This window comes from Muscardinus avellanarius (assembly GCF_963383645.1).
Source record: "Muscardinus avellanarius genome assembly, chromosome: 1".
Classification (NCBI taxonomy): Eukaryota; Metazoa; Chordata; class Mammalia; order Rodentia; family Gliridae; genus Muscardinus; species Muscardinus avellanarius.
In genome coordinates, this window is record NC_137786.1 from 232,461,246 (window position 1) to 232,474,495 (window position 13,250).

A 13,250-nucleotide genomic window follows, 5' to 3' on the forward strand; every position below is an offset into this window, starting at 1 on the left:
CACAGAAACACACACACACAGTTGAGTGCACTAGCACATACCTGCAATCCCAGGACTTGGGCTAGCCTCAACAACTTAGCAAGACCGTTTCAAAAAAAAATAAGCTGGGCATTATTTATTTGGGAGGGCTAGAGGATTGCAGGTTCAGCAACTTAACGACACCCTATTGCCAAGTAAAAATAAAAGAGGGCTGGGGGTATACCAGAGGTAGAGTTCCCCTGGGTGTAATCCCCAGCACCACACAATATAGGGCTGGGTGTGTAGCTCAGAGATAGAACCCCACTGGGTTAAGTACCCAGAACCACAAAGTAAAGGCTTATTAAAACAAGTGTAGAGCAGTTACCCGGGTCCAGCCTTCAGCGAGGGCTCCCTTCCAATTCCTGAGCACCTGCTCAGTGCGTGCGGGGCCCGAGCTGGACACTAGGGGGCTCCTTCGGCCCTTCCGGTTGGTCTGGAAGGCAGATACACTTGTTCCCGTTCTTCGGTGAGGACGTGGGCTGGGCCAGAGGCCGGCCGGAGGCCTGACTGACAGCTGTCTAGGGCTGGGCCTGGCCTGGGGCCGCGAGCCGACTGACCTCGGCCAGGCCCAGAGTTCCCGCCAGCAGCGCTTCCCGCCGTAGACTGCTCCCGGCCGCCCCGCCCACCGCGGCCACGCCCACCGCCACGCCCCCAGGCGGAGCCGGGCGCCGGGAGCGGTGGCCCTAGAGCGAGCCGCGGGATCCCGGCGCGGGAGGCGGCTGCGGCCGGGCGGGAGCCCCAGAGGTACCGGTGGGTCGGGGGTCGGGAGGTCTCGCAGTCAGGCCAGACGGGGCCACGGCGGCTGGCCGAGGCTCCGGTGGTGTTGGGGTGGGCACCGGGCTTCTCGCCGCCTGCGCCCTGCCAGCCTTCCCGGCTCGGGCTCCGGCTCCAGCGCCGTCCGCGGCAGCGCGTCCAGTCCCCTGCCCTGGCTGCGGCTCCCGCCCCTCCTCCGACGGCCTGCCCTGGCCCCTGAGCCAGCGAGTGGGCCCCGAGGCTCCCGGCGCCGCTCGCCCGCTCCGGCAGCTGCCCCTGCTGCGAGTGGAGGGGGCGCCCCCAGTTCGGGGACTCCCCTTCTCCCCGGACGGCCTCCTTCGCAGCTTTTGCACACCGTCCCCCAGGACTGGGCTCGGGTGGGCCCGGACCGGGAGGAAACATCTGTCGCGCCCCCTGGCAGCAGAAATGGGGTCATGACCTCCAGATGTGCTGGGAAGCATCCAGAGCCTTCTCCTGGGGCAGCCAGGCCTTCCGGAGCTGTGGGGGCGGGGCGCCCGTTCCCCCCAGTGACACAGGCTGCGAGGAATGTCCCGGCCTCAATGGACCCTGTGTAAAGCTGTGGGATGGGGGGCAGAGCCTAAGAACACCCCCAAGGCAAGGCCAGAGCCCGGCACTGGGCCAAAGAGAGAGGCAGTCCATGGGCGGCCGCACACATGCAGAGAGTGCCGGCACGCGTGTGCAGAGCCCTGCCTGCTTGCACAGACCCCTCCCTCAGGCCTCACTCCCCCACCCCCACGCCAGCGCCCAGCCAGCCTGCCTGCACCCAGGCTTGGCACTGGGAGTCAGCATCTGCCACGCAGAGATGGCTAGCTCGGCTGGCCTCACCCTCCTCCCAGCCTCCCAGCAGTCTTGGGAGGGGATGGGCAGAGGAACCCCCTTTCAGAGACGAGAGAACAGAAGCTGAAGCTTAATGTCAGAGCCCGTCCTAGGAGAAAGCAAGTTCAGAGGAACCCTGAGCTTTGGAGGCCCACCATTGCTTGGTTCTAGAGACCCAGCTGGGCTGTGAAAAGGGCCCTTTTGGCCCAGCCTCAGTGTCCCTGGGTGATGCACGAAGACCCACCGGCAGTTGCCTGCATCCCCAGTGAGGGTCCCAGGCCCCTGGGGAGCTGCCCACTCTGTCCAGGATCGCCTGGCCCGGCTCCCGCACGTTCCCACGGCACCTTCGCACCTGCCCCGGCCTCGCCACATTTCCTCACTTAGCCGATCTCTGGGGCCTTGGGGATCGCAGTCTCACATCCTGTGAGACAGAGCCTCAGCCCAGCCCCCTCCCAGCACACACCTACGCACACAGGGCCAGAGCGGGCAGGTGTGTCTCCAGTCAGGCCTGGAGATGGAAGACCCAGATTTTAACCCTAGCCCCCCATGGGCTTGCTTTAGGCCCAAGCATCTCCTTTCTGGACCTCAGCCTGACCTCCGTCACACGGTTCAGACCTTCCTGTCCACACCAGTGAGGCCAGTGGGCAGAGGCCCCCATGAACCCACTTCTAGCAAAGAGGCCCAGACAGCATGACTTCCTCTCTCGCCTGAGGCGTGGCCACAGTAACCTGCCTGAGGGTGGGCTGGGGCTTGTTTTTCAAGCCAGAGTGACTTGGGTCCTATGACTGAGCCGGTGTGACCCCAGTACCTTCCTCAGGATATGGGGGCTGGGCAGGGGGCTGGGCCCAGAGTTCGGGCAACTTCCTGTGTCAAAGGACATCCTCTTGCCATTGCTGCGGCCCTGGGGCCATTCCTGGGAGCCCCTGTGTCCTTGAGGGATTGGGGTTGTGGGAGTCAGGGCACTGAGAGGAAAGGCCTGTGGGTGCCCAGGCGCTCAGGGACCCTGAAGGAAGTGGGAGGTCCAGGGAGGAAGGTCTCTGGGGACAGGACGTCCTCCCTTTGTCAAGCGGGCAGAACCTAGACACCAGAGGCCGCAGGGCTTCCCGTCCCAGCTGTCCAGCTGGGCCAGGCCTTGGCGGGGACCCTCATCTGGACTCAGACACAGTCAAGGTGCACACTGGTGGACCCTGGCAGCCCTGGGGCCCCCTGGGCTCCATCTAGGACCCACAGTCCAGCCACACTAAGCCGGGAGGGGGCTAGAAACCTTAGCCCCAGGCAGACAAGGAAGTGGCCAGGAAAGCGGAAGCAGCTTTGATGGTCTCGGAGGGGGCCGGAAGCCAACCGGGGTGGTGGAGGACCAGGCTGGGGGCCTGGGTTCCTGTTTTCTCCCCAGGCCCCCCCTGAGCAGCCCCCTCCTCCTTCAGGACAGGAACTGTCGCCACCACCAGGCCGCCTGGGCACCAATGCAGCCCAGCCCCCGAAGAGTCAGGCCCACAGAGCATGCCCATGTGGGCCGGTGGTGCGGGGAGCCCTCGGCGGGGCGTGGCCCCTGCACCCACAGATGACCTCTTCGCCCGTAAGCTGCGCCAGCCCGCCCGGCCCCCGCTGACACCACACACCTTTGAGCCAAGACCGTCCCGGAACCCACTCCTGCGCAGTGGCAGTGATGCCGGCGAGGCCCGGCCCCCGACGCCAGCCAGCCCCCGAGCCCGCGCCCACAGCCACGAGGAGGCCAGCCGTCCTGCCGCGGCCCCCACCCGGCTCTTCGCTGACCCGCTGGCGCTGCTGGGGCTGCCGGCCGAGGAGCCAGAACCTCCGTTCCCGCCCGTGCCGGAGCCTCGATGGTTTGCCCACTATGACGTGCAGAGCCTGCTCTTTGACTGGGCACCACGGCCACGGGGGACAGGGAGCCAGGTGGAGGCCGGCTGCGGGCCCCCGGCCGCGGCTGAGGACCAGGCTGCTGGCTCAGACCTGCTGCTGGGGGCCCCTGGCTTTGTGAGCGAGCTTGGGGGAGAGGGTGAGCTAGGCCTGGGGGGACCGGTGTGCCCACCCGTGCCTCCCGCACTGCCCAACGCGGCTGTGTCCGTGTTGGAGGAGCCGCAGAACCGGACCGCGGTGTACAGCTTGGAGCACGCCGACCTGGGTGCCGGCTACTACCGCAAGTACTTCTATGGTAAAGGTGAGAGCGCAGGAGGGCCGGTCCCTGTCACCTGCGGTGCGGAAGACGGGAGCTGCCCTCCTCCTGTACCATTCCTGTCTGAGGGAACGGACAGGAGCGAGCCAGGGCTCTGCTGGGCTCACCTCTAACCCCTCCTCAAGGCCAGAGCTGGCCTCACCTGCTCTGGGTGCCACGGCTTGCCCTCTGCCTACCAGTCTCATATTCCTCTGGCAGGGCTTAGGGTTACCTGGGGGAAAAGCCCCAGGAACCTTGTTTGTACCACCTCTATGCAAAAGAAACTCTAGCACCGGGATGAAGAAAACTGGTGTGGGGGTGGGCATGGCAGCACCCGAGCCCAGGAGCGGGCAGGCACCGGCGATGCGGGCAGGGCTTCAGAGAGTAGGACAGCCCGGCCCTGCACTTGGTGCACTGGTCCTGTGGGGTGACTTAGTGGCGCGTGGGGTCGGTGGGAGCGGGGCTGACTGGAGGCGGGCCCATCATCCCCAGCCTGGTCCCCCCAGAACACCAGAACTTCTTCGGTTTGGACGAGGCGCTGGGCCCGGTGGCGGTGAGCCTGCGGCGGGAGGAGAAGGAAGGCAGCGGAGGGGGCGCCCTCCACAGCTACCGCATCATCGTGCGGACCACTCAGGTGGGCCAGGGTCGCGGGACCAAACCACGGGCTCCCTCATCCGCACCCCCTGTGGTTCCTGAATGCCCGGGCGCCCTCTGCAGCTTCGGACCCTCCGCGGCACCATCTCGGAGGACGCCCTGCCACCAGGGCCGCCGCGGGGTCTGTCCCCCAGGAAGCTTCTGGAGCATGTCGCACCACGGCTGAGCCCGACTTGCCTGCGCCTGGGCTCAGCTTCCCCCAAGGTGCCCCGCACGCTGCTCACGCTGGACGAGCAAGTGGTGAGTGGCCAGGAGGGAAGGAGGCCTTAGAGTGGACCCAGCCTGCCGGCCCCAACCCCAGCCCTGGCCCTGGCCCGGCAGTGACTGGGGAAAGCGGGGCCACCCCCAGCAGTTTGGAGAGAAAGTACCAGGGATCATCTGAACCGTGCTTGTCAGAGTAAGACCTGTAGCCAAGCAGCATCCGCATCATCTGGGGTTTGAGGAGAAATGTAGATTCTTAAACCCTGCCATGCCTGTAATCCCAGTACTTGGGAGGCTGAGACAGGAGGATCGCAGGTTCGAGGACAGCTTCAGCAAGTCGTGAGACTCTCATCAACCTAGCGAGACCCTGTTCAAAAAGAAAAATAAGCCGGGCTTGGGGGTGCACACTTGTAATCCCAGTACTTGGGAGGCTGAACCAGGAAAATCGCCTGTTCGCGGCCAGCCTCAACAACTTAGTGAGACTGTGTTTCAAAATTAAGAATAAAATCGGACTAGGGGAGTCACTTGGAGGTAGAATGGCCCTGGGTTCAATCCCTAGCACCACAAAAACAAATAAATAAAATAAAATTGGCCTGGTTGTGTAGCTTGGAGGTAGGATGCCCCTGAATTCAATCCCTAGTACCAAGAAAGAAAGAAACGCAGATTCTGGGGCCTCAGCCCAGGGCTACTGAACAAGAATCTGCCTTTTATTTTATTTATTTGTTTATTTATTTATTTTTGTGGTACTGGAGATGGAACCCAAGGGCTACCCATTCCACTTTGGGACAGTCAGGTGAGTTAGAAATCCTTCCCTACCCTGTGCTATAGGCTGCACTGGCCCCCACTCTCCTCTGCGCTATTCAACCCATTGATCATTCAACAAACATTCAAACCCTCTAGGTTTTAGGTAGCGATGACAGTCTCGTGGTAGAGTGGGTGTCCCTGGGACTGACTGGAAGGTGGAGAGGGTTGATTTCCCAGCTGCCCGGTCCTGGGGAATGGTGTTTGTATAGAGCTGGGGACCCCAGAGGAGGGACGGGGAGTCCCAGCAAGGTGAGGTGCTGATGTGCTGGATGGACACCTGGCAGCTGGGGAAACGGGCCTGGCATTTGGGAGAAGGGTGTGGGCTGGAGGCAGAGACACGGACACTCAGAGATGGCCGCTGTGGCCACGGAGAGGAGGAACACAAGTGGGCAGGGCCAGTCATCTCCAGTGCCAGTTATGGGCAAAAGGGTGCCAGGGCCCGTAATCCTAGTACTTGTGAGGCTGAGACAGGAAGATTGCAGGTTCGAGGACAGCCTTAGCAACTTAGACAGGAGGATTGCAGGTTCAAGGACAGCCTCGGCAAGTAGTGAGAGTCATCAACCTAGCAAGACCCTGTTTCAATAATAGGGCTGGGATTTTTTGGGCGGTAGGATGCTTCTGGGTTCAATCCCCAGCACCACAAAAAAAAAAAAAAGAAAGAAAGAAAGAAAAGAAAAAAGAAAGAAAGAAAGAAGGAAAGCAAGAAAGCAAGCTAAAGGAAAAAAAGAAGGTGCCAGGATGAGGCCTCATCCATGCGTGGTAGGAAGAGGAGATGGGGTTATTTATTTAGATTGAAACCAGGGCTTGAACGCTGAGCTTAGCTAGGGGCGCGGGGTGGGGGGGACCCCAGGGCTCTCTGATGGGATCTGGAGCTGAGCAGCCTCTGCACAGATGGAGAGGAGCTGGGCACAGGGAGGCCACGGAAGCCCGAGGTGCGGGAGAGCAGAGCAGGCTCCAGAGACGGGAGGCTGGGTGCGGCCCCAGGACCTGAGGCAGGGGACGTCTAGCCTTGAGTTGAGAAGGGCGTCAATGTGGGCATTTATCGGAAGCCAGGGCAGTGTGTAGGGGCCTTTCTGTGAGTCACCTGCTCTACTGTCCCTGGAGAAGCCCCGCCCTCGCCACCTGTGACCTCCGGGCCCCCTCCTGAGCACCAGGAGCAGGACAGACTCTACCCACCTGCTCAGCAAGGATGCAGAAGTGGCCCAGAGACACAAGCTGGTGTCTTACCGCTGCCCATGACGTGGCGGCATGGGCCGGCGGACACTGAGGCCTAGGCCCTTGCCACCCTCCCCCAGCTGAGTTTCCAGCGCAAGGTGGGCGTCCTGTACTGCCGGGCGGGCCAGGGCTCCGAGGAGGAGATGTACAACAACCAGGAAGCGGGAGTGGCCTTCACGCAGTTCCTCACCTTGCTGGGCGACGTGGTGCGGCTCAAAGGCTTCGAGAATTACCGGGCCCAGCTGGACACCAAAAGTGAGGTCCTGGGGCCGGGGGGGGGGGGAGGCGTCACTCCTTGTCATGGGGGCTGCAAAGAGTTCTCTGGGTAGGCTGGCGCTGTCTGGCTAGAGTCAGGCTGGCGGCTGAGAGGGGCTGGGGCATCCTCAAAGTCCTGGTTTCTCCTGCCTGAGCTGGGGTCAGGGTGGTTTGGGGACACTCTCTCCTTCACCCGATGCACTCTAAAAGCCCACCTCTCTCTCCACTCTGGCTGCATGTCCCTTGTGCTCAGGCCAACGTCTGACCCTCCTAGGGCGCCCTCCACTCCCTTGAGGCTGTCTCTCCCTTCTGTCTTCACTGCTGCACCCCTGTTCTGACCCCTCTGGGCTCGCGTGGGGGACCCGTGGGCTGGACACTGGCTGAGCTGCAGGGTCACGCCTGTTGCTTGGGGCACGGAGGCTCCTGTGAACAGCGATGGCGCTGGTGGGTCCCCGCCACCTAGCCTCCCCTGATCTCCTGTGTCCCTAACTCCCGGCCGCAGCGGATTCCACGGGCACGCACTCCCTGTACACCACATACCAGGGCCATGAGATCATGTTCCACGTGTCCACGATGCTGCCCTACACCCCCAACAACCAGCAGCAGGTGCGGGGTATGCAGGGCGGCGGCCTGGAGGGCGGCGGGAGCCCACGGCCCCACAGCTCACACCGCCTCCATCCGACCCCAGCTCCTGAGGAAGCGCCACATTGGCAATGACATCGTGACCATCGTGTTCCAGGAGCCGGGCAGCAGGCCCTTCTGCCCGGCCACCATCCGCTCCCACTTTCAGCACGTGTTCTTGGTGGTGCGGGCGCACGCGCCCTGCACCCCGCACACTTCCTACAGGTGGGTGGCCGCCCACCCCGCTGGCCCGGGCACTGCGCCCTCTCCCTCGCCCTTCACTACGGCTTCCCTCCACGCAGGGTGGCTGTGAGCCGCACCCAGGACACGCCGGCCTTCGGGCCAGCTCTGCCCCGGGGCGGAGGCCCCTTCGGGGCCAACGCGGACTTTCGGGCCTTTCTGCTTGCCAAGGCGCTCAATGGCGAGCAGGCCGCAGGGCACGCCCGCCAGTTCCACGCCATGGCCACGCGCACGCGCCAGCAGTACCTGCAGGACCTGGCCACCAACGAGGTGACCACCACATCGCTGGACTCGGCCTCGCGCTTCGGCCTGCCCTCCCTGGGCGGCCGGCGCCGGGCGGCCCCGCGGGGCCCGGGCAGCGAGCTGCAGGCGGCGGGCGCGCTCACGTGGGGCGTGCGCGCGGCGGCGGGGGCGCGCGTGGCGGCCGGAGCCCAGGGCCACCCCGACGGCGCGGAGGTGCCCTGCCTGCTGGGCATCTCGGCCGAGACGCTGGTGCTGGTGGCGCCGCGCGACGGCCGGGTGGTCTTCAACTGCGCCTGTCGCGACGTGCTGGCCTGGACCTTCTTGGACCAGCAGCTGGACCTGTACCATGGCCGCGGGGAGGCCATCACGCTCCGCTTCGACGGGGCTCCGGGCCAAGCGGTGGGCGAGGTCGTGTCGCGCCTGCAGGTGAGTGCAAGCGCAGACCCTACGCGAGCAGCGAGCGCTGGGCTGGGGCGGCCCCATCAGGGCCCCTGGTGCAGGGATGCCTGCCGTGGCATCCCCTCCCACCAAGGGCATGTCCAGGGAGGTGGCGAAAAGGTCTAGGAGCTCAGGGGAGCGCGTGCCTGGGACCTCCTGTCTCAGGGCCTCAGCCGTTGGGTGGGTCACCATTGTGCAGAGCTGTGTGCAGCTGGGGAGCACCTAAAGCTGGCCTGGGAAGCCCTGGAGCTGGCCTGGGGGGCCCTGGAGCTGGTCTAGGGTGCACCCAGAGCTGGCCTGGGGAGCCCTGGAGCTGGCCTGGGGGTCCTGGAGCTGGCCTGGGGGGGGCCTGGAGCTGATCTGGGGAGCACCCAGAGCTGGCCTGGGGAGCCCTGGAGCTGGCCTGGGGGTCCTTGGAGCTGGTCTGGGGAGCACCCAGAGCTGGCCTGGGGAGCCCTGGAGCTGGCCTGGGGGGGCCTGGAGCTGGTCTGGGGAGCACCCAGAGCTGGCCTGGGGAGCCCTGGAGCTGGCCTGGGGGTCCTGGAGCTGGCCTGGGGGGGCCTGGAGCTGGCCTGGGGGACCCTCCTCGGAACACACACCCACACCACACCCTTCTCTGCAGCTGGTGAGCCGGGGCTGCGAGACCCGGGAGCTGGCGCTGCCCCGCGACGGCCAGGGTCGCCTGGGCTTCGAGGTGGACGCCGAGGGCTTCATCACCCACGTGGAGCGCTTCACCTTTGCGGAGACCGCGGGGCTGCGGCCTGGGGCGCGCCTGCTGCGCGTGTGCGGCCAGACGCTGCCCAGCCTGAGCGCCGAGGCCGCGGCCCAGCTGCTGCGCTCCGCGCCCAAGGCCTGCATCACTGTCCTGCCCCCCGACGAGGGCGGCCGGCCCCGCAGGTCAGGAGCCACAGGGGGGGGGGGGGACACGCTGCCTGGGACTCCCGCCTGCCGCCAGCCCTCCCCGGCCGCCTTTTGTTCTGGCTCCTAGAGCCTCGCGCCCCTTGACCTCTGGACTCCACTTTACTCCGCGTGGAACCCGTTATGCGTGTAGTTTTCACTGGTCAAAAGATCAAACATAGCCGGGTGTGATGGCGCACGCTCGTGATCCCGTACTTGGGAAACTGAGCCTGGAGGATCACAGGTTCAAGGCTAGTCTCAGAAATTTAGTGAGACTTTGTTTCAGAATAAAGAATAAAAAAGAGGGCTGGGGGTATAGCTTGGAGGTAGAATATCCCTGGGTTCCATCCCTAGTACTGGGGAAAAAAAAAAGGGCTGGGGAAACAGGTGTGGTGGTGCATGCTTGTAATTCCAGTACTTGGGAGGCTGAGACAGGAGGATCACAGGTTCGTGGACAGCCTCACTTACTTAGTGTGACCCTGTCTCAAAATAAAGAATAAAAATAGGGCTGGGGGGTATAGCTTGGAGATAGAATGGCCCAGGGTTCAATCCTTAAAACCATAAAAATAAAAAATAGAAATAGGGCTGGGTGTGTGGTTCAGAGGTAGAATGCTCTTGAGTTCAAATCCCCAGTACTGCCTGGCGTGGTGGCGCACTCTTGTAATCCCAGTACTTTGGAGGCTGAGACAGGAGGATCGTGCAGGTTCGAAGCCAGCCAGAACCTGTTTCCAAATAAAATATAAAATAGGTGGGGACTATAGCCCGGAGGTAGAAAGCCCATGGGTTCCATCCCCAGTACCACAAAACAATAAATAAATAAATAAATAAATAAATAAATAAATAAATAAATAAATAAATCCTTAGTACCAATAAATAAATAAGTAAATTAGTAAATGAATGAATGAATAAATATCTAAACACCATTCTTAGCTCATAGGAATTGAAAAATACAGGCACAGGTGCTTAGAAAGAAAGAAAGAGAGAGAGAGAGAGAGAAAGAGAGAGAAGGAAAAGAAAAAGTCAGTGAAGTGACACAAGACCATAATCCTAGTAGTACCTGAGAGGCTGAGACAGAAGGATCACAGGTTCAAAGCCAGCTTCAGCAATTTAGTGAGACCCTCAACAACTTAGTGAGACCCTGCTTGAAAAGAAAGAAAATGAAGGGCTGGGGGCATATCTTGTAGGTAGAACATCCCTGGGTTCAGTCCCTAGTACTGGAAAAAAAAAAGTTGGATGTGGTGACACATGTTCTAATCCTAGTACTTGGGAAGCCAAGCTGAGGCCAGAGGATCCGGGTCTGCAGCCAGCCTCTTAGCGAGGCCCTCTGCAACTCAGTGAGACCCGGTTTCAAAATAAAGAATAAAAAATAGGGCAGGGGGTGTAGGTTGGAGGTAGAATGCCACGGATTCAGTTCCCAGTTGTGCGCGCACACACACACACACACACACACACACACACACAGAGTAGCAAAAGAAAAGGCACATCTAAATTTGGTTCCAGATAGTAGGTTTTGGATGCTAAATGATTTACATGTGCTGGTTAAATGTTTCGCAGCATACTATGAGACCTTTACTTTTATTATCCCCATTTCACAGATGGAGAAGTTGACATTCAGAGTGATTTGCCTAAGATACACTGGGCAGCACCGGGATTTGAACCCAGGTCTGGGAAAATGGCCAGTAGCCAGGCACACGCGCTCAGCGTTGTCAGGAAGCTTGGGAAGCGCTCCTCTGGCAGGCAGTGCTCCTCTGGCAGCGCTCCTCTGGCAGCGCTCCTCTGGCAGGCAGTGCTCCTCTGGTAGTGCTCCTCTGGTAGTGCTCCTCTGGCAGGCAGTGCTCCTCTGGCAGCGCTCCTCTGGCTAGAGTGAGGCTGGTGATGCAGGACTCCGGGCTGTTGGGCCGCCCTGCCTGACCCTTTTCCTCCCCACCCCCAGGAGCTTCTCGGAGCTCTACACGCTGTCTCTGCAGGAGCCCAGCCGCCGGGGGGCCCCAGAACTGGTGCAGGAGGAGACCCCTGAGGTAGTCTTGCTGCCCACCACTCAGCAGCTGCTGCACCTGTGCCTGCAAGATGGCAGCGGCCCTCCTGGGCCGGGGGACCTGGCCGAGGAGAGGACTGAGTTCCTGCGCAGCCAGAATTCACTGTCACCCCGCAGGTGCACCCTCTCGGCCTTCCCCTCTCGGCTAGGCTGCTGGGCCTGGCCAGGCAAGGGTCCCTGAGCCGCCCCACTCTCCCCAGCTCCCTGTCGGATGAGGCCCCCGTCCTGCCCAATACCACTCCGGACCTCCTGCTGCCCACCACGGCCAAGCCCTCAGCACCTGGTGCTGGCAGGGAGACACCCCCCTCGCAGGTGAGCAGAGGGGCGCTGGAGCCCACGGCACAGAGGTGACAGTAGGTGTCACTGCACCGACGTCCACTTCTGCCCCCAGGACCGGCCAGGCAGCCCCAGTGGCTGTGAGGACAAGGGTGACCCGGCCCCAGAACTGAGGGCTTCCTTCCTGCCGCGGACCCTGTCCCTGCGGAACTCCATCAGCAAGAGTGAGCGCGGAGGGCCGCGGGCGGGCCGGGGAGGGCCGGAGGGCAGCGGCGCCCGCTGAGCCCGCCTCCTGCCCACAGTCATGTCGGAGGCCGGCAGCGAGACACTGGAGGACGAGTGGCAGTCCATCTCCGAGATCGCCTCCACCTGCAACACCATTCTGGAGTCGCTGTCGCGGGAGGGTGAGGCCCTGGCGCTGGGAGGAGGAGCCTGGCTGGGACTGTCTCTCTTTCAGCCCTGCCCACACTCCTCTGTACCCTAGGACAGCCCATCCCAGAGAGCGGAGACCCCAAGGGGACGCTGAGGTCCGACGCCGAGTAAGCCCGCTCTCGTAGCCTTTCCATGCCCGCCCTGCCCGCCCAGCCACGGGACTTGAGCAGCCCTGGGACTCAAGTCTCAGAAGACAGCGGCTGGGTCCCTTTCCCTCGGGGGCTCAGGGGCCCCGCTGAGCTCTGACCCCGTGTCCTCAGGCCAGAACCTGGGAGCCTGTCAGAGAAGGTGTCTCATCTGGAGTCCATGCTCAGGAAGCTGCAGGAAGACCTGCAGAAGGTGAGGGGGTGGCCGGGGTCATCACGGTGTCACAGGGCTGCCCCGGGAAAGGGTGACAGCTCTGACCCCCACACACAGGAGAAAGCCGACAGGGCAGCCCTGGAGGAGGAGGTGCGGAGTCTGCGTCACAACAACCAGCGGCTGCTGGCCGAGTCGGAGAGCGCGGCCACCCGTCTGCTGCTAGCCTCCAAGCAGCTGGGCCCCCCCACCACCGACCTGGCCTGAGGTCAGCCCAGTCGGACTGGGCACCTGCTGGGAACTGCGGGCCCCTCAGGGTGCCTGGCGCACACCAGCCCTGGGCCCTCCTCAGGGTGTCCCCCTGCGCCAACGCGCCACGTAGCACTGCCCCCTCTCCCCAGGCCCCCCGGCGGCCAGGGTGCCCCCACCCAGCACTGTTTGTAAATATTCCGTGGAGAAACGAAGTCAGGGAATAAAGAACCACAGAACTTGCGTTCGTCTCTGTGTTCGGTAGATGCCCCGGGAGTTATGTTACGCCCATCACACGGGGCTCCCAGGACTAAGTCAGAAGGCCTGGCCCTGGGAACGCGGCCTAGAGTTGGGCTGCTGCTGACGGGCTCTCTGAGGCTAAGCCTCTCCACAGACGTTTATTTCGAGCCGAAGCGTGGTGGTGCACGTTTGTAATCCCAGTACGTGGGAGGCTGAGACAGGAGGATCACAGGTTTATAGCCAGCCTTGGCAACCTAGAGACATCTGTTTCCAAATAAAAAGTAAAATCGGCTGGGGGTGTAGCTGGGAGGTAGAATGACTTTGGGTTCAATCCCCAGTATCAAAAGCGAACAAACACATTTGGTTCTGTTG

The 13,250-nt window shown here is 62.4% G+C and overlaps 1 protein-coding gene across 1 annotated transcript; it reads left to right on the forward strand.

The window, feature by feature from the left end:
- Nucleotides 1-2,922: 2,922 nt before the first annotated feature.
- On the forward strand, nucleotides 2,923-12,656 carry SIPA1 (signal-induced proliferation-associated 1; the record flags this gene model as incomplete). The annotated part of the gene is made up of 15 exons (XM_080710108.1): nucleotides 2,923-3,787; nucleotides 4,288-4,415; nucleotides 4,499-4,675; nucleotides 6,736-6,910; nucleotides 7,413-7,516; nucleotides 7,599-7,756; nucleotides 7,834-8,440; nucleotides 9,075-9,349; nucleotides 11,283-11,501; nucleotides 11,585-11,696; nucleotides 11,776-11,884; nucleotides 11,963-12,064; nucleotides 12,145-12,199; nucleotides 12,353-12,431; nucleotides 12,510-12,656. The coding sequence occupies exons 1-15, from the start codon at nucleotides 3,109-3,111 to the stop codon at nucleotides 12,654-12,656; spliced, it is 3,126 nt and encodes a 1,041-aa protein (XP_080566234.1). The 5' UTR covers nucleotides 2,923-3,108.
- Between the last annotated feature and the right edge of the window lie 594 nt (nucleotides 12,657-13,250).